This window comes from Aquarana catesbeiana, linkage group LG06, assembly GCF_042186555.1.
Source record: "Aquarana catesbeiana isolate 2022-GZ linkage group LG06, ASM4218655v1, whole genome shotgun sequence".
NCBI classification, from domain to species: domain Eukaryota; kingdom Metazoa; phylum Chordata; class Amphibia; order Anura; family Ranidae; genus Aquarana; species Aquarana catesbeiana.
In genome coordinates this window covers 29650179-29669628 of record NC_133329.1, presented here as the reverse complement: position 1 = coordinate 29669628, position 19450 = coordinate 29650179, and the positions used below count along the sequence as shown (strand labels likewise).

The 19450-nt window shown below is 42.5% G+C and overlaps 1 protein-coding gene across 1 annotated transcript in view; it reads left to right on the top strand.

Annotated features, from left to right (window-relative positions):
* Positions 1 to 16236: 16236 nt before the first annotated feature.
* Positions 16237 to 19450, top strand: part of LOC141147927 (transmembrane protease serine 9-like) — a 57726-nt gene continuing 54512 nt past the window's right edge. The window contains exon 1 of the mRNA XM_073635085.1: positions 16237 to 16824. Coding sequence (XP_073491186.1) covers positions 16791 to 16824 — 34 coding nt within the window. The 5' untranslated portion in view covers positions 16237 to 16790. The remainder of the gene's footprint in view (positions 16825 to 19450) is intronic.

The following is a 19450-nucleotide window of genomic DNA, read 5'->3' as shown; positions in this document are numbered from 1 at the left end:
AATTCAGCAGAGGAGGGCATGGAGGAGGAGGAGGAGGAGGGGGGTAGAGCTGACAAATCTCGCATCATGACCAGCTGTATGGAGACATTGGGGCACAATAAGCTGCAGCAGAGTTACCCAGTGTGCTGTGAAAGAAATATATCATCCCTGACCATGCTTGCTTGACCATGTGTCAGCAGTAACATAGAGTTTGCGGCTGACTGCCTTGCCCAATGATGTCACAACATTGCCTTCCACATGATAGTAGAGAGCTGGAATGGCCTCACGTGAAAATAAATAGGGACTGGGAACCTGCCATTGTGGTACAGCAAATTCTGCAAATTCACAGGAGGGGGCAGAATCCACCAGGCGGAAAGGCGGAAGTTGTAGAGCCAGCAGCTTTGACAAGCTTGCTTTTAGATGCTGGGCATGTACTGTCAAACAATTTTTCCACACCTTTTTGACAGGTGCATATCATTGCAATTTTTGACAGCAAGGCCAATTCTTGCTTTCATCAAGAGTACCTCTATAGGGTTACGGTGGGAAGGCACCACTGACAACCAAAGAACAATTTTTCCGCACCCATTACAGAAGAAGAAATCCAAAGTCTGTGGTAGAGACACCACAATTTATCCAAAAAATCTCTAATCTTCTTCCTCATGCACTACATTGTGGCCTCATCATACAATCCCCAAGCCGTTGTTTACAATATAAAGAAAGCTTTCAGGGAAAATGTCATTTTTTTGGGCTTTATAAATGCAATTATTGCTGCAGCAGCTTCTATACACAGTGCAGATCTGCCACTTTACAGGTGGACTAAGGTGACCCCCAGGCACTATATTGAAAGATACTTTTCATTTTTATACTTTCACTTAAAGCATCAATAAATCATTGCTCATTTTATTGTTTTTTACAAACTTTTTTTTCGTTGATACATGTCCCCCAGGGCAGTACCCGGACCCCCATAACCATTGTATGCCCAAGGACTTGCATATAAGCCTTCAAAATGGGCACTTTTGACTTTTCCCGTTCAGGTCCCATAGACTTCAACGGGGGTACGTTATTCGGTTCCGAAATTTCCCGATGTTCAAAAGTTCTGGTGCGAACTGAACAGGGGGTTGTTCGGCCTATGCCTAATATATCTATCTATCTAATCTATATATATATATATATATATATATATATATATATATATTATTATTATTATAATGGTGGGATCCTCCTAAATTCCCCCCGAGGGCACCATCCCATCAATCTAAACATTGAGATACTACCCTCTCTCTTTTCATGCAAAGAAGGAAAAATAGGGGAGTCAGAACAGGACTTTCAGTCTGCCACACTGAGGACACACACTACGACTTTTATAAAAAAGTCTTACAAATCTTATTACATACTTACATAAAAATATTTACACAGTAATCAAACTGTCACATAGATTTTGATAACTGGAAGTCAGTGGTAAGTTGGTGGTAATTTTTTTCAGTCGGTCCAGAGCATTTACCCCATCTATGGTGGGCATCATGGGCAGCGGGTGACACGGGCGGCTTCCCCTTCTCTCCTCTGCGGGCACAACGGGCATCACAGGCACAGCGGCTTCCCCTTCCTCTGCTAGGCGACTTCCAGCGGCTCCCGTCTACTCCCACCTACTCCCACCTCCTCCCTCCTTTTGGAAGCCAATCAGAATGCTTCTCCTTTCGTCCAATCAGGAAACAGGTCTTAGACTCGTTTCCTGATTGGTGGGGAGGAGATTTAGTGTGAAAATAGTGAATATTCATTCGCTATTGTAACACAACTAGGTGGGCTTGGTTCGCAGTGCTCTTTGCCCAGAGCCCACCCTATTTTGAAGCCAATTAGAGCCTCTGGCTCTAATCACGTGCTTCAAAAAAACACCCTCGTCATTGGAATCCATGCATCCGGCATCCTGCAAGGGGCCAGATGCATGGATACGGGGGGGCACCCGCGTGCCCTTAATGGACGGGCCGGCCCTGCTTGAAGTTCCCAAAATGGCATAACGAATTGACGCATCTGTCATGCCCTGCCTTGATAACATTTAGGAAATGGCCCAATAAAGTCAGACCCGCCAGGAACATTATACTATGGCAGCATGTTTGGTGCTGTTATATTTTCAATCGCTAACTCAGTACCAAGTGACGAGGATGCTTTAATTTTTCAGTGGTGTCTTGTATCCACTCATTGCCATGAATCAAGAGTACATGTGAGCTGAATTAACCAATTGCCTCCCCATAGCTTGGAGCCACTGTCACCAGAGATATATTAGTTACATCCAAAAGGCATTGGTCCTGAAGAAACAAACGTTACTGCGAAATGTGTCAATCCGTTACGCCATTTTGGGAACTTGATTCATGCACCAAGTTATCCAAATCTATATAGCAGTCTGACTATTGTGTGATTTTGTATTATGTTTTACCTATGTAGTAAAGATTTGTTAGATGTGAAAATGGAGAACGATACTAGTAGTGAGATAAGGGTCGCTGCACACCCCAATTGAAATATAAATTGGAAAAGTTTCCCCGTGGGGTTTTGTATTGCAGCAAAAAATTCAAAAATAAATAATAAATTGAAAAAATGTAAATTTATTTAGAAAAAGTTGTTACATAAAAAAAGGAGTTCATTTGTATTAAAACATGAGCTCTGTGAATGAGGCTATTGCAAGTACATCATAATACAGCCATTAAATATACATAGGAAAAAACATAGCATGATATAGATATATGTAATCATACTGGAAAACTCAGACGCGTTTTGACCATTATCAGTAGAGGTCTTCTTCTGGGGGAAAAGAGTAAAAAGACTCTAGAAAGAAATACATTATGATAATAGAAAATAGAATCATTTAAAAGTCAAACAACAATATATATTGATATTGACACATGAATTATAATTAATCAATTATATTTACCAATGCTGGCTGTAAAGATAACCTCCTAATTGCTGTGCCTAAAAATTGCTGAAGGATCCAAGTGACGCGGCAAACACCCCTGCGCAGGGGCGGACTGACCATTCGGGCACTCGGGCACTGCCTGAGGCCCCCATGCCTCTAAGGGGTTGCCAGCCTCAATAAAACCAGGGACAGTATGTAAAAATCTGTGTTTTTTAAAAATCCCAAGATTATAGCTGCCTCGCCTCTCCAGTACCTTTCCAGTGTGTGTATGTGTATGCTGTGTGTGTATACTGTGTGTGTATATTGTGTGTCTCTGTGTGTATACTGTATGTGTGTGTGTATACTGTGTGGCCCCATAATCTATTGCCTGGGGGCCCCATAATCTCCTATTGCCTGGGGGCCCCCTAATCTCCTATTGCCCGGGGGCCCCATAATCTCCTATTGGCCAGGGGCCCCATAATATTCTCCTATTGCCCAGGGGCCCCATAATCTCCTATTGCCCAGGGGCCCCATGAGTTGTCAGTCCGCCCCTGCCCCACCACACAGGTAAAGGGGGCAAATGTCAAGAAGCCAAAAAAGGGCCTTCAAGAAGCCGCGCTAGAGCCCACACGGGGGGAGGGCTAGATCTCAAATTCCCTGACAACAAAATCCGTTCTCGTAAATTCCGATCGTGTGTACACAATTCGGTAGCATAAAATTCCACGCATGCTCGGAATCAAGCAGAAGAGCAGCACTGGCTACTGAACTTCATTCTTCTCGGCTCGTTGTACGTGTTGTACGTCACCATAGTTTTTGGCGTTTGGAATTTCAGATAAGATTTGTGTGACCGTGTGTATGCAAGACAAGTTTGAGCCAACATCCGTCGGAAAAAATCCTAGGATTTTGTTGTTGGAAAATCCTATCGTGTGTACAGGGCATAAGGGTAGTACATTAGAAAGATATCACTTTATTGGAGACTAATAATTATTTTAAAACTATGAGAGTATATATATAATTCTAAATGTAAATAAATGAGAATAGATCGTAAAATTAGACTTTGGGGGTTATTTACGAAAGGCAACTCCACTTTGCACCACAAGTGCAAACTACAAGTGCAAAGTGCACTTGAAATTGCACTGCTGTAGATATGAGGGGGACATGCAAGGACAATAAACAGTATTTTAGCTTGCACATGATTGAATAATAAAATCAACAGAGCTTCCCCTCATTTCAGATCTACCCCTCAGATTTACAGCAACTGCACCTCCAAGTGCACTTTCAGTGCAATTTCAAGTGCATTTTACACTTGTAGTTTGCACTTGCCTTTCGTAAATAACCCCCCTTGTTAGATGTTTTTTTTATCAAAGTTGTAGTGTGCATCCTGCCCGCGGCACACTGAGAGCGCGCACACAAGTCCTGCTTATGACCTTTCTCTTTTACCCCCTTTTACAGGAGAAAGAGGGTAGTATACTGCAATATATTATATATAAAAAATATATATTTGGATATGTTGTGGTGCTAGTTCCACTGGGTTTGCACACCAAATTTGGGGCTCCTAGTAGCAAGTGGCCCCAAGATACGGGGCCCCAAAGTCGGTCAACTGTGTCCATCTGCAGCAATGTCATTTCGGGACCCTACGGGTCCAGAGACCCCAAATTTTGGCTGCAGCTAGGGGGCATCTAGGAAGCCTTAACTACCGAGTTTGAAGTTCGGGGGACCTATGGCTGCAAATGGGCACAGTGAGGCTGCAAATAGGTACTGTTGACCCTCTTTTCCACTTACAGTAGCTGCGCATTTCTCACCCTCGGCTTATACTCGAGTCAATACGTTTTCCCATTTTTTTGTGGTAAAATTAGGTGCCTTGGCTTATATTCGGGTCGGCTTATACTCGAGTATATACAGTATATATATATATATATATATATATATATATATATATATTTTTTTTTTAAGTTAGTAACTATTTGAAGGGGTAAGTAAATAATGGTCTTTTTTCTTTTTTATCTGCCTGGATTATGGCTTTTCAGTTTGTTTCTATGGCTGATTTATAACTAAAAGTGCACCTTGTTATGAGCAATATTGTACATGTGAGTCATAATTAGCTGTAGTTTTAAATGCAGTATTAATAGCAGCTTATTAAATTATCATCTCTGGCTCTGATGCATTGTCAATAAAATTAAGATCTCCTAATAAATAACGTTGTGCATTTAATTGATTGCACAATGTTATAGACAGGCTCTTAAATCTCAAATGTCAAGAGAAGTTAAATTGTCTATCAGTTATCAGTAAAGAGCAATAACAGGAAGGAATGCCGGGGGGGGGGGGGGGGTTCCAATCTTCCCATGTAGCCGTGGCCTCTGCATGTTCAGTCTACACAGTCTTTTAAAGGCTGACTATGGCACATCCCACTACAAATAATAGTGCCACAAGGAACATCAAGCAATTTTAGAAATCAGATTTATCCTTTAACCACTTGACATCCGGAAGATTCACCCCCTTCCTGACCAGGCCATTTTTTTGCGATATGGCACTGCTTTACTTTAGCTGACAATTGTGCTGTTGTGCGAAGCTGTAATATTTTTCTTCTATTGTATGGTCTTATGGCTGCACCAGCTTTAATGTGAAGGTGTGCCCCCCAAATATCTTGTTTGTGTATTGTATGGATTCTGACCAAATCCTTTTGGAATAGGAGCACCCTATTCCCTCATTAAGTATCTCTCATTAGTGTCCACTTACCACTTATGTCATAGGTGGAGACCTTTAAATTCTCCCATTTAGAAGAGTGTACCTCTCATGGTTCAGAGATGCAGGATCTCACAAATCTATGGAAAGTGTAGGACCCACTAATCATGGGGTACTTTGTCGCAGTAAGTGGGCTTAGCACCATATAGCAATATGGTGTGACCAAATGCCCATATTTTTGAAAATGTCTTTTTGAGAATGTTTAGGTGTTTTTAATCTAGCCTTGCTGGAGGTGAATGTTTTTTTGCATGTGTGCGCTGTAATATTTTTCTTCTGTTGTGCGAAGCTGCACCCAAATAAAACTGATGTCCCTTTTTTCCCACAAATAGAGCTTTCTTTTGGTGGTATTTGATCACCTCTGCGTTTTTTTGTTTGCGCTATAAAAAAAAAAAAAAAAACAATTTTGAAAAAAACAAACAATATTTTTTACTTTAACATATCCAATAAAAAAAAAATGTAAGAAACAAATTTCTTCATTAATTTAGGTCAATATGTATTATGCTACATGTTTTTGGTATAAAAATAAAATTAAAAAAATCCCAATAAGCGTATATTGATTAGTTTGTGCAAAGTTATAGCGTCTACAAAATAGGGGATATATACTGAATTTTTTTTTTATATACCAGTAATCGCAGCAATCAGAAACTTATAGCAGGACTGCGATATTGCAGCGGTCAAATCGGACACTGACGCTTTTGACACCTTGTGGGAATCAGTGACACCAATATAGTTCTGTGTCTCTGCTCGATGATCGGCAAGTGCCTGCGGACATCCATTCGCCGGCACCCACTGATCGGCTTCTGTTGTGACTACTCGCAGCAGAATTGCTGTGCCAGTGGGGTGTGTGCCTGGCAATGAAAACCTTAATCAAGCAGGTACTATATTGAACAGTGTGTGTTGCAGGTGTGTGCACCGTTATTCCTCCTATTAGGATCATTCTCTCCAGCGATGAAGGGTGCTTTAACCACTTGCTGTCCAGCGACATACCCGTTCGTCGCTGGATTGGAAGGGTGATGTCGCTGCAGCGATGTCTGAGATATCATTTTTTTCAGCAATTCTGAAGCTGGTAAAAGTAATCATATTATAAAGAGAGAACCCCCCAAGGAATACTAAGGCACTTTTAAGGCAAATGATCAACAATTGATGAAAAAAAGCGTAGAAATGTATTAAAAATATAAGGTGCGGGCCAGACTGCCTGCGCAGGGGGGTGCTGTGCCATGCCGCCAGGGGGTGTTGTTCGTTTGCTGCCCCTCTAAAGAAGAACCCACCAGCCACCACTTCATGAGACCGAAACCAGAAGTGATGAAATCCTTGTTGTTTCCGGTTTCTGATGTCACACAGTGGAAAGAACGACATTCATTCCTCTCACTGTGTCTCAGGAACCAGATGCCACTGGCTGCATTCTTGCTGGGCTCCCCGATCGCTAAGGAGAGCCCGATAAAGGTGGTGGCAGAGGGGGGAGTGGGGGAGTCCCTTTTGCCACCTGTAAAAGTAATCCGGCAGCTCTTTAGCCGCACGGATTACTTTTACCAACTTATAGTAATCCAACCAAGAAGACCCATATGTTACCAGCATCCCAATTAGAACAATATTATAAAGAGAGTACCCCCCCAATGAATACTAAAAGACTTTTAAGGCAACTGATCAATAATTGATGAAAAAAGTGTACAAATTTATTATTGTAAAAATATAAGGTGCGGGCCGCACTGCCTGCCTGGGGGGAGGGGGGGGGTGCTGTGCCATGCCGCCAGGGGGTGTTGTCTGTTTGCCGCCCCTCTAAAGAAGAACCCACCAGCTGCCACTGCATGAGACCGAAACCAGAAGTGATGAAATCCTTGTTGCTTCCAGTTTCTGATGTCACACAGTGGGAAGAACGACATTCACTCCTCTCACTGTGTCTCAGGAACCAGATGCCACTGGCCGCATCCTTGCTGGGCTCCCCGATCACTAAGGAGAGCCTGATAAAGGTGGTGGCGGTGGCCGGAGTGGGGGGAGTCCCTTCTGCCGCCTGTAAAAGTAATCCAGCAGCTCTTTAGCCGCTCAGATTACTTTTACCAATTTATAGTAATCCAACCGAGAAGACCCATATGTTGCCAGCACCCCAACTTGAACAATATTATAAAGAGAGTACCCCCCAAGGAATACTAAGGGACTTTTAAGGTAACTGATCAACAATTGATGAAAAAAGAGTAGAAATGTATTATTGTAAAAATATAAGGCGCGTACAACACCAAAAAGAAGATTTTTCATAAACAGCATAAACAAAATCATATGACGGATATGAGTATAAAAAATCAGATCCTTCAATACTGATCCCTTCGCGTTTCTGGACCTGTAGAGAGTTCTTTCTTCAGGGGCATGTCGTATGAAGTGGAAATGCTATAATAGTATTCTATAATGAGACAAGATAACACATAAAATTCATATTCATGGTTACAGGAATGAGCATCGTTAAGACCGAGTAAAAAACAAACCTACCAGTCAAGTGGACAAAACACAAGAAGAAAAGGAAAACTGCCAAGTTTGGGGTCAAACGTGGAAACACGTACGGCTGTTTACATGGGGGTCTCGATAGGTGCAGACCTAGGGGTATGTCAGGCCTCCAAAAATAAGGGGTGAACCTTGTTGGAAAATGATAAGAGGAAAGAGCCCCGGCTAATTCACCCAAACTAGAAGCCCAAGAATTGCTGCTGTATGATGGTATCGACCAGTACCCCGGGGGGGCGAGGACCCTAAGAAAAAACAAATATATTTGATAAATTAAATAATTAAATGCCTACAGCCATAAGACCACATAATATACAGTAATGTTCACAAAGGAAAACAATTAGAATTCGATATTGGTAATAATAATTACGGACATAATAAGTAATTTATTTAAATCAGGATAAGGATTTGTAACTAATATAAATAGTATTATGAATATAATATAAAAGTTAAAGACTAAAATAAAATAGTAATAACTCTTAAAACAGGCATAGGTTCCAAGTGTAGCAGCTATGTTGTATTTGGAATGCAACATTGCAACCCAATACCATGAGAGGCATATGTGTGATAATGCACAAGAAACCAACCTCCAAGGGTTTGAGCAGCACAGACAGTCTGGTACATAGGAAGCACTGTAGCCATGCAGCAAAGATGGCAGCTAGTTTGTTTTTTCTTAGGGTCCTCGCTCCCCCCCCAGGGGTACTGGTCGATACCATCATACAGCAGCATTTCTTGGGCTTCTAGTTTGGGTGCATTAGCGGGGGCTCTTTCCGCTTATCATTTTCCAACAACGTTCACCCCTCTTTTCTGGAGGCCTGACATACCCCTAGGTCTGCACCTATTGAGACCCCCATGTAACCAGCCGTACATGTTTCCACGTTTGACCCCAAACTTGGCAGTTTTCCTTTTCTTCTTGTATTTTGTCCACTTGACTGATACGTTTGTTTTTTACTCGATGTATCAACGACGCTTATTCCTGTAACCATGAATATGAATTTTATGTGTTATCTTGTCTCATTATAGAATACTAATATAGCAGTACTACTTCATACGACATGCCCCTGAAAAAAGGACTCTCTACAGGTCAAAAAATGCGTTGGGATCAGTATTGAAGGATCTGATTTTTTATACTCATATCTGTCATATGATTTTGTTTATGCTGTATATGTAAATCTTCTTTTTGGTGTTGTACGCACCTTATAGTTTTACAATAATACATTGCTACGCTTTTTTCATCAATTGTTGATCAGTTACCTTAAAAGTCCCTTAGTATTCCTTGGGGGGTACTCTCTTTATAATATTGTTCAAGTTGGGATGTTGGCAACATATGAGTCTTCTCGGCTGGATTACTATAAATTGGTAAAAGTATTTCAAGCGGCTAAAGAGCTGCTGGATTACTTTTACAGGCGGCAGAAGGGACTCCCCTCCTCCCACCGCCGCCACCACCACCTTTATTGGGCTCTCCTTAACGATTGGGGAGCCCAGCAAGGATGTGGCTGGTGGCATCTGGTTCCTGAGACACAGTGAGAGGAACAAATGTCATTCTTCGCACTGTGTGACATCAGAAACCAGAAGCAACAAGGATTTCATCACTTCTGGTTTTGGTCTCATGCAGTGGCGGCTGGTGGGTTCTTCTTTAGAGGGGCGGCAAACAAACAACACCCCCTGGCGGCATGGCACAGCACCCCCCGGCAGGCAGTCCGGCCCGGCGCTTACTCGTTCATGTGTTGGGGCTGTGGTGTCCTCTCCTGGAGTACGGGCAGCGGTTTCCACTCCTCCAACTTTCTCCGCCGTGTGTCTTCCACCAAAGCCCTAGGCATCCAATAGGATCACTTGACGCTTTGGCTAATCCGGAAACAGACCTGCCTCCTGATTGGCGGGGAGGAACTTTAGTGTGTTATTATTGAAAATTCATTCGATATGGTCACCCACCGAGTTCACCCTTTTTTGAGGCCTATTAGAACCTCTGGCTCTAATCAGGTGCTTCAAAAAAAACACCCCGCCACAGTGGAATCCATGGTCCGGCGTCACGGGTTCTGTGGCTGATTAAGGTGGTAATTAAGCTCACTTGGTGCCTTATCTGCATTAAATTAGCCTCAGAACCTGTGTAATTAATATGTGTTTGGGTTTAAAGAGATGTAGTATCAAGTAAGGTGAATAGAGGAATCCTCCCCACTGTACCATTGTATTCTAACAGTGGGGACTCCTTAGCTGCCAGAATACACTGATCAGCGCCTCAGCCAGCTGGTTGCAGCTTGGATCAAAGAAAAATTTTCCATCAAGCCTATTCCTGAGAAGTCAATCATTAGATCAACTTCTTGTGAATAGAAACAGGCATAGATGGATGAACATTTGACTGGTCCCTGCTGAACTGTCCAGATTTCCATCCATCTATGTGTAGGCTGGTGTAGTTTGGCCTCCTTGCATAGGTGGTGCTGCCCGGGAAGCTGCTATACGGAGAGCAGAAGGCAGGGGGAACCTATGTTCCTCTGAGGCCTCCATAGATGTCATCATGAGATCAGCTGTCTGATTGGATGCTGTTACCCTGGTCGGCCCTCTATGGTGTGGGCAGTGCTAATGAATAGGATTGTCCCCCTTGGGTTGGCACGCATTTTGCAGAGTGGCTAGGTCAGGGACAGAGAGCATAGGGCAGTGATGGGGAACCTTGGCACCCCAGATGTTTTGGAACTACATTTCTTATGAACTCAAACTACACTGCAGAGTGCATAAGCATCATGGTAAATGTAGTTCTAAAACATTTGGGGTGCCAAGGTTCACCATCACTGGTATAGGGAGAGGTTCCAGTGGAGGAGGGACATAACAGGATCTGTCATTTGTGTCTCAGGCAGGAGCTCTTGCTCATCCAGGTGCCTCATTGCAGTCTACCTTCAACCCACCTCCTGTGTCAGATGCTGTCGGGTGTCAGCAGTGTGCACCAGTATCCTCTGCATAGCAATCTGTAAGTGTCGCCAGGCCAGTGCTGCCATGTATGCAGTCTTTGTACTGTCATCTTGGAACTCTAGCATTAATATACATATCTACATTACTTGGCCTCCGTGTATGTTCTCTCCTCTCCAGGTACCTAGCGCCTTGCCCCCAGCCCCCCCGCTGACATATGGCCAGCTTGAGGTTACAAACTACTGGTTCAGAAACAACCAAATGGGACGAGGGAAATGTTTTGACCTAGTTAAACCATTGTGAACTAATAATATTCAGCATTCAAAAACAACTCGGTCTTCTAATTGGGTATTTTCAATGTTGCTTTGCTCTCTGTGTGGAAGCAGTGGTCTCAAGGCAGAAGCTTCACACAACTCCAGCAAATTAAGAGCTAATGCTCCTTCATCAGTAAGGCTCACAATTTCCTCTAATGAGAGAGACTCATAAGGAGTGTTGGACCTCTGAGGAGAGATCACTGCTACAACACAGAAAGCTAGGGTCCTTCTGTTTAACATGCTGGCATGGTACAGAAAAATGCATGGTGTCAAAACCTATCATGGGTAGGTGTAAAATGCACCACTCGCAACTTCTAGGCAAGAGATGCACCTAGCTAGATCCTGGGCAATACAGGACAGCCAAAATATCACAAAAAGTAGCTTTTTCAATGGACTGGACTTCATTCCCCAGGCATCTTACTGGAAGGACTGTGACATCATGCCCAGAAATTTGGAAGACTTCATGACTCATGTAACAATGTTCACGATAAAGAATCCCATTGTTCTCCATGGGTCCAATCATACCTGAGTGTTGAGCGAGTTTTTTTGGATACTCAACATGTTGATAAGTTAGCAATATATCTGGAAGTTCGTAAATTCTTATGCCGTGAGATCCTATCCATGTCCCATTGTTTGCGGCTGCACAACAGGTATTTCCACATGATGGGTGAAGTGGCGATGTGACATGTGTGCCATTTTATCTTTTCACAAAGAGAAAGAAACTCGGATCTCATCCCGATCTTGTGACAATGCAGTTCTTGCATTACTCACGGTATCTTCAGCTGCTGACCCCATGTTCCTATTGTTTAATGTTTAATTATTCCTTGATCTGCTAATTAAAAAGCTCAACACAATGGGACAATTAAACCCGGCTCTTAAATCATTTCATTAGGAGCGCTCACTTAAAATTTTTGGAACATTGCATAAGATAATTGCATAGGAGATGAGGAGACTAGACCCATGTGCTCCATTGTTTTAGAGGAATGGGTGGTGCGCGCACGTGGGACGATGGGGCTGTTTGATGTACAGTGTATTGATGTATTGTGTATGTTTACTCAGAACTCTACGGGTTATTACCTGCCGGACGTCTGCGGGGCACATTTGTAAAAGATCAGAATGGAAGTTTATGTGCGCGCCTCTCCTCCTGTGTCATGGTTGGAACTTGTTTTTGTTGGGAGATTGTTGTAACAGATACAAGATACAGATATTTCCATTTTCTATGTGAAATACAGCCTCTGATTTACATTATTTTTAATATGAATATTTACAAAAACAGTGTAGATTATCTCAGAAGGGGAGAGTTAGACAGGGGAAGGAGCAGAGTCCTCCAGCAGTGCATTTCAGGAGAGGAGAGTTATAGAGGAAGAAGCAGAGTCATCCATCAGAGCAGAAGTGCAGAGCATTTCAGGACAGGAGAGTTATAGAGGAAGAAGCAGAGTCATCCAGCAGAGCAGATAATTTCAGGACAGGAGAGTTATAGAGGAAGAAGCAGAGTCTTCCAGCAATGCAGATAATTTCAGGAGAGGAGAGTTAGATAGAGAAAGGAGCAGAGTCATCCAGAAGAGCCGAGCATTTCAGGACAGGAGAGTTAGAGGAAGAAGCAGAGTCTTCCACTAATACAGAGTATTGTACGAGAGCTAAATAGAGGAAGGAGCAGATTCCTACAGCAGTGCAGAGTTTCAGGAGAGGAGAGTTAGATAGCTGAAGGAGCAGAGTCCTCCAGCAGAGTATTTCAGGAGAGAAGAGTTGGATAGAGGAAGAAGCAGAGTCTTCCAGCAGTGCAGAGAATTTCAGGAGAGGAGAGTTATATAGAGGAAGGAGCAGAGTCATCCAGCAGTGCAGAGCATTTCAGGACAAGAGAGTTGACTATTGCAAGGAGCAGAGTCCTCCAGCAGAGCATAGTATTTCAGGAGAGGAGAGCTGGATAGAGGAAGGGGCAGAGTTCTCCAACTGTGCAGAGTATTTGAGGAGAGGAACGTTAGTTAGGACGCAGAGACTTCCAGCAGTCCAGAATGTTTCAGAAGAGCAGAGTTAGAGGAAGGTGAAGAGTTCTCCAACAGAGAAGAGCATTTTAGGAAGTGTAGAGTATTTTAGAAGATGAGAGTTGGATAGAGGAAGGAAAAGAGTCCTCCAGCAGTGTAGAGTATTTTAGGAGATGAGAGTTGGATAGAGGAAGGAGCAGAGTCCACCAGTAGTGCAGAATGTTTCAGAAGAGCAGGAGAGAAGAGTTAGAGAAAGGTGAAGAGTTCTCCAACAGTGAGCATTTAAGGAAGGGAGAGTTCACAGAAGAAGCAGCCCCCAAGCAGTGCAGTGTATTTTAAGAGATGAGAGTTTGATTAAGGCAGAAACAGAGTCATCCATTTTGTGGAGTATTTTAGAAGATGAGAGTTGGATAGAGGAAGGAGCAGAGTCATCCAGCAGTAAATAGTATTTCAGAACAAGAGAGTTGGATAGAGCAAGGAGAAGAGTCCTTCAGCAGTGTAGAGTATTTTAGGAGATGAGAGTTGGATAGCGGAAGGAGCAGAGTCCTCCAGCAGTGTGGCGTATTTTCGGAGATGAGAGTTGGATAGCGGAAGGAGCAGAGTCCTCCAGCAGTACAGAATGTTTCAGAAGAGCAAGAGAGAAGAGTTAGAGAGGAAGGTGAAGAGTTCTCCAACAGGGAAGAGCATTTTAGAAAGGGAGAGTTAGCAGAAGAAGCAGTGTCCCCAAGCAGTGCAGTGTATTTTAAGAGATGAGAGCTGGATAGAGGAAGGTGAAGAGTTCTCCAGCAGGGATGAGTATTTTAGGAAAGGAGAGTTGGCAGAAGATGCAGAGTCCCCAAGCAGTGCAAAGTATTTCAGGAGAATGGTATAACGTAAGACTTATATAGGCACACATGATCTAGCTGTGGACAAGAAAATGTTCTGCAGATCCGGGTAGCCTTATTGCAGCAGATATTTAGGGTATGAGTTAGACAATCTGTCTTGTCATCGCTGTCATTTTCACACACTATAATCACGGTACAGACACGGGAGCACTATGACTGCTTGTCACACATTTTATGAGAGTAGCTACGAGTACATTGAGATCTCTGACTTTTAATTTTCTTGGCAGAGACCTCAATTCCTAATTTAGTCACACACATACTACCGATACATATGTTCAAATATACAGTATATTACCTCTCTACTACCTCACACTAACATACTACCTACTGTATCTTGCATTGGTACAGGTCTCCCATGGGAGTCCCAGCTACCCACGTCTATTTTCACTGAAAAGTTTGCAAGTTAGCCTTGAGAAAGGCCAGAAAATCATTTCAAGATTTGTCTCCCATAGAGTTCCACCATGTTGGTGGATTTCAGGCTGGGCTCATGAATCTTCTCGCAGTCCAGTTTGCTCATCATTAATTAGTACATGGCCACATTGCTGTCAGCAGAAAGTTCATGCATGTCCTCAGGCCCATTGTATTCCATCCTGTAATGAGGATATATGAGGATTCTTATTGGTTTCTGTGGACTATCTCATTCTGTTCCGGCTACTGTTTGTTGGCTGAGCCTAGATATCTGGCAGCCCTGCTCATAGGATGCAGTTGTTCAGGGGTGCCTATTCATTTTTGGGGGGCCTAAAGAAACCAACACTGTAATTGCACTGTTTGGAGGATGTTAACAATTTAACACTTTCATTACCAGAGGTCAGGGGAGTAATTATAGGGGTCATACTTGCGACCTGTCCCCATGCTCCAGGGGGTCAGTGTGGCTCCCCTGTACACCCAGATAGGAGTGAAAGCAGGGGCGGCTTATAGAGGAACCGGTGCCCTCCATTTTCTATCCAGCAGCCACTGAAAGCCTGCGTCTCCTCCTCTTCCTCCCACAGACTTTCGGCGGCTTCAGGAAAAAAATGGAGGGCATTGGTTCCTCTATATGCCACCCCTACTATCCAGGTTACTTGTCTCCTGCTGCCCCTTGACCCCTGTGTGCTCCCCTGGTCCCCCCTCCCCCCACAGTGCTGCTGGCTCCCCCCCCTCCCCTCTCCCACTGGCTGCTGCGGTGGATGTGTCAGGATGGAGAGCGGGGAAGGGGCCGGTAAATATTTAATTTATAGGCCCCTTCCTTTTCTGAATAGACTCAGTAAATGATCGGTACTGATCACTTAATTTCCTTGGAACACACAACAGACATAGTTCTAAGGACCAGAAAAGGACAAGCGGATAAGACAAAGGAGCAAATTGAAACCTCATGAAATAAATAATACCATATGTATCTGAATGACACAAAGTATGCAGTATTTTATATAAAGAAATGTATTGTAACTGTTGTGTTCCTTTTTATTTTGTAAAGTGTGGCCAAACTGCTCTATATAAATCCTAAATAATAGTATTATTAATAATAATGTATTTTCGTTTTCTAGGTTTCCGTCACTGACCAAACAGAAGATTCATTCTTTTATCACTAGTCATATTCCTTGTAATGGACTAATTACTCCAAAGGAAAATGAGACAATAGTGGGTGTCTCCAGATTTATCACAGGCTGAATTTGTCTTCTCTTCCCATGTGCCACGTGCCAACCCATTGTTTGTAAATATCTACTTGTAGTAGATGAAGGTTGGAGTAGAGGAAGCGTCTATCCCTTGGGGATTTGGAACCTGTCCATCCAGATTCCCAGAATAAGAGGCCGGTCCAACATCTTTGCTAGGTCAGTGTGTCAGCAGATCCTCCAGCAAAGGTACTGAGACAGAGAAGCCTAAAGCAGACAGAGCTCCATCTCCTCTATCGACAGCTGGCACCATCCTCATCTGACTCCTCACCAAAGAGATCTGGCTCCATCCTCATCCAACTCTCCACCATAGAGATCTGGCTCCATCCTCATCCAACTCTCCACCATAGAGATCTGGCTACATCCTTATCCAGCTCTCCACATAGAGAACTATCTCCATTCTCATCCAACTCCTCGCCATAGAGAGAAAGCTCCATCCTCCTCTGACATTTCACCATAGAGAGAAAGCTCCATCCTCCTCTGACATTTCACCATAGAGAGAAAGCTCCATCCTCCTCTGACATTTCGTCATAGAGAGAAATCTCCATCCTCCTCTGACATTTCACCATAGAGATCTAACTTTATTCTTATCCACTCCTCACCATAGAGAGCAGACTCCATCCAAACCCATTCTATTACTATACAGAGAACTTTATCCGTCATCACCCAGCTTCTCACCACACTGTGGGCACACTCCATCCTTATCCATTTCTTCACCATATAGAGAGCTTCCTCCATTCTTCTCCAAATCCTCACCACATAGAGATCCTTCCCACCATATAGTGAGCTTATTTCCTCCTCTACCGTATGAATAACCCTATTTATTCTAGTCAGGGTCCTCATCATTTAAAGAGCTCACTTCAACATCTTCTGACTCCTCATTAAAAAAAACATCTTGCATCCTCATCCAATATATATATATAGTGTGCTGGCTTCATCCTCAAGTTTATAGAGTTACTGAATTTAAAGCTTAAATGAAGACCACCACCTACCTCCTACTTATGTCCGGTAAGTCTGCAACCAGCTTCCATAATCATTATTTAGTCTGTAAATTGTAAAACTTTAAATTCCAGTTCTTTGTATACTAGTTTTGGCTTTATCATTTTTCTCTATATTGTACGCAACCACTTCAATACCGGACACTTTGACCCCCTTCATGCCCAGGCCAAGTTTCAGCTTTCAGCGCTGTCACACTTTGAATATATGAAATTCTTATCACATTTTGGTGGTATTTAATCACCACTGGGTTTTTTTTTTTGTTAAATTAACAAAAAAGACCAAAAATTTTGGGGGAAAAAAAGTGTTTTGAATAAAATTTTGTAAATAAATATTCTTTCTTTATAAATTTAGGCCAAAACATATTCTGTTACTTTTCTTTGGTGCAAATAACCTAAATCAGTGTTTATTTTTTTAGTCTGTAGAAAAGTTCTAAAGTCCACAAACTATGTGTATAATATATATATAAAAAAAAAAAACTAATTTCTTGAAAATGCCAGGACAGTACAATTAATCCCCAAATAACCCCTTTCTGGGTCCAGTCCAAGGTATTTTTTAAAAATGTTTTCTCCACAATTGTTTTTTTTTTTACATTCTATCACCAGTGCAGTACACCATCACTATATAACTTGTGTATCGGTGATCAGGGACACTGACTGGTGACAGTATATATAAAATAATAATAATTTTTTTAACTTTTTATTTTTATTTTTTTTATTTCCTTTTTTTATTTTTTATTTTTTTTTTTTTACACTGTACTACTCTGAGGAAGTGATCAGGATTTTTTTTTTTACACATTATGATCGCTTATACCAGTTAATTTCACTGTTATAAGCAACATTTTTTACTGAATGATCCTGATTCACGTGATTAATGTGATTAGCTGTGATTGGCCACAGCTAATCACATGATACAGATGGGCTGTGATTGGCCCTGTCTGTACCATGTGATCACTGTGACCAATCACAGCTAGCAACACAATTGTACACAATGAATGGCACGAAATGAAGCCAAGTTTACAATTGACATTAGTCAATTAATTGGCCACCGGCAGTGGGCCTGGCACAGTGATCTTTCAACACCTGTATGGTTAAGTTATCAAAAGAAAAAAATGGAGGTTCAAAAAAAGAAACCCCGGTCGGACTTTAAGGCACAGAAAACCAGAGGGAAAGTACAAAATATAATACATTTTATTCAATACAAAAATACATATATATTATGGAAAGGACATTGACAAAAACATATAAAAATCATCTATATAAAAATATACATGATGTGAGCCCCACTGCGTCTACGCGTTTCATTAAAACTTCTTCAGGACACATGCAGGTTTCAATTAATGCTGAGAAAAGAGATAGGTCTCACTATCTTGCAAACAGGCTCTCATAAGCCAGAGTAGTTGATTATAAAAATGTATATTTCCACTGTAGGTGCAGGAGACTTGTAATAAAGGTAAGTAGCCGTCAGCTGTGGTCATAAAAATCCTAGCCATAGGTGCACATGAAGTAAGGGAGCCACAAAGGTTGCCAACAAGCCAAAGGAATAAATATCCACACCAAAGGAAAGCTAAACCAAATATAGAGGGGCTAAAACATAGCCCATATATAAAGTCCACTTGATGGGCGTGTAAGTACACTCATAGAGCTTTAAATTGGGTCTAGTATAGGTCCCCTGAGAGGAAGCACCGACGCTCAACTTGAAAGTTAACCAACGCCTGGCCAAGCTGAATGTCGCTCTATATCTCTATATCTCCTGTCTGATCAATGTTTATAAACAATGTTACTTTGTATCTCTCTATCTCCTGTCTGATCAATGTTTATAAACAATGTTACTTTGTATCTCTCTATCTCCTGCCTAATCAATGTTTATAAACAATGTTACTTTGTATCTCTCTATCTCCTGTCTGATCAATGTTTATAAACAATGTTAACACTCTTCGTGACTGAGGGTAAAACAAATCTTAATGCCTGAACAAAATTTTGCAACGTTGACATGTGTTAGTAAATCTGTTCAAATCTGTTCTTATCATCACAAGTAATTTGTGTATCCAGGTGAATTATACCTTGTTTTTTTTTTTTTTTCAGGACAAATTGGGCTTTCTTTTGGTGATAAATGGTAACTAGGGGTGCAACGGATCAACATCGATCCGTGATCCGATCCGCGGAGGTTGATCCGTATGGGACACCCGCGATCCGCGGAGCGCTCTGTGGCCTCGGCCATAGGAAAGGCCGCGGCTTTGGCCTAGCTCCGGAGCGGCGGCCATCTTGGTACACCCGGCGGCCGTTTAGCACGTGATCGCTCCGTCAAATGACGGAGTGATCACTCTTAACAAACCGGCGTCATGTCATGATGCCGGTTCCTCTCTCCCCCTTGTGTACTGATCTGCACAGTGGAGGGGAGAGATCGGATGACAGCAGTGCCAATACTCTACAATGCCCTGCCAATACTCTGCAATGCCCTGCCAATACTCTGCAATGCTCTGCTGCAATACCCTGCCAATACTCTGCAATGCCCTGCCAATACTCTGCAATGCCCTGACAATACTCTGCAATGCCCTGCCAATACTCTGCAATGCCCTGACAATACTCTGCAATGCCCTGACAATACTCTGCCATACCCTGCCAATACTCTGCAATGC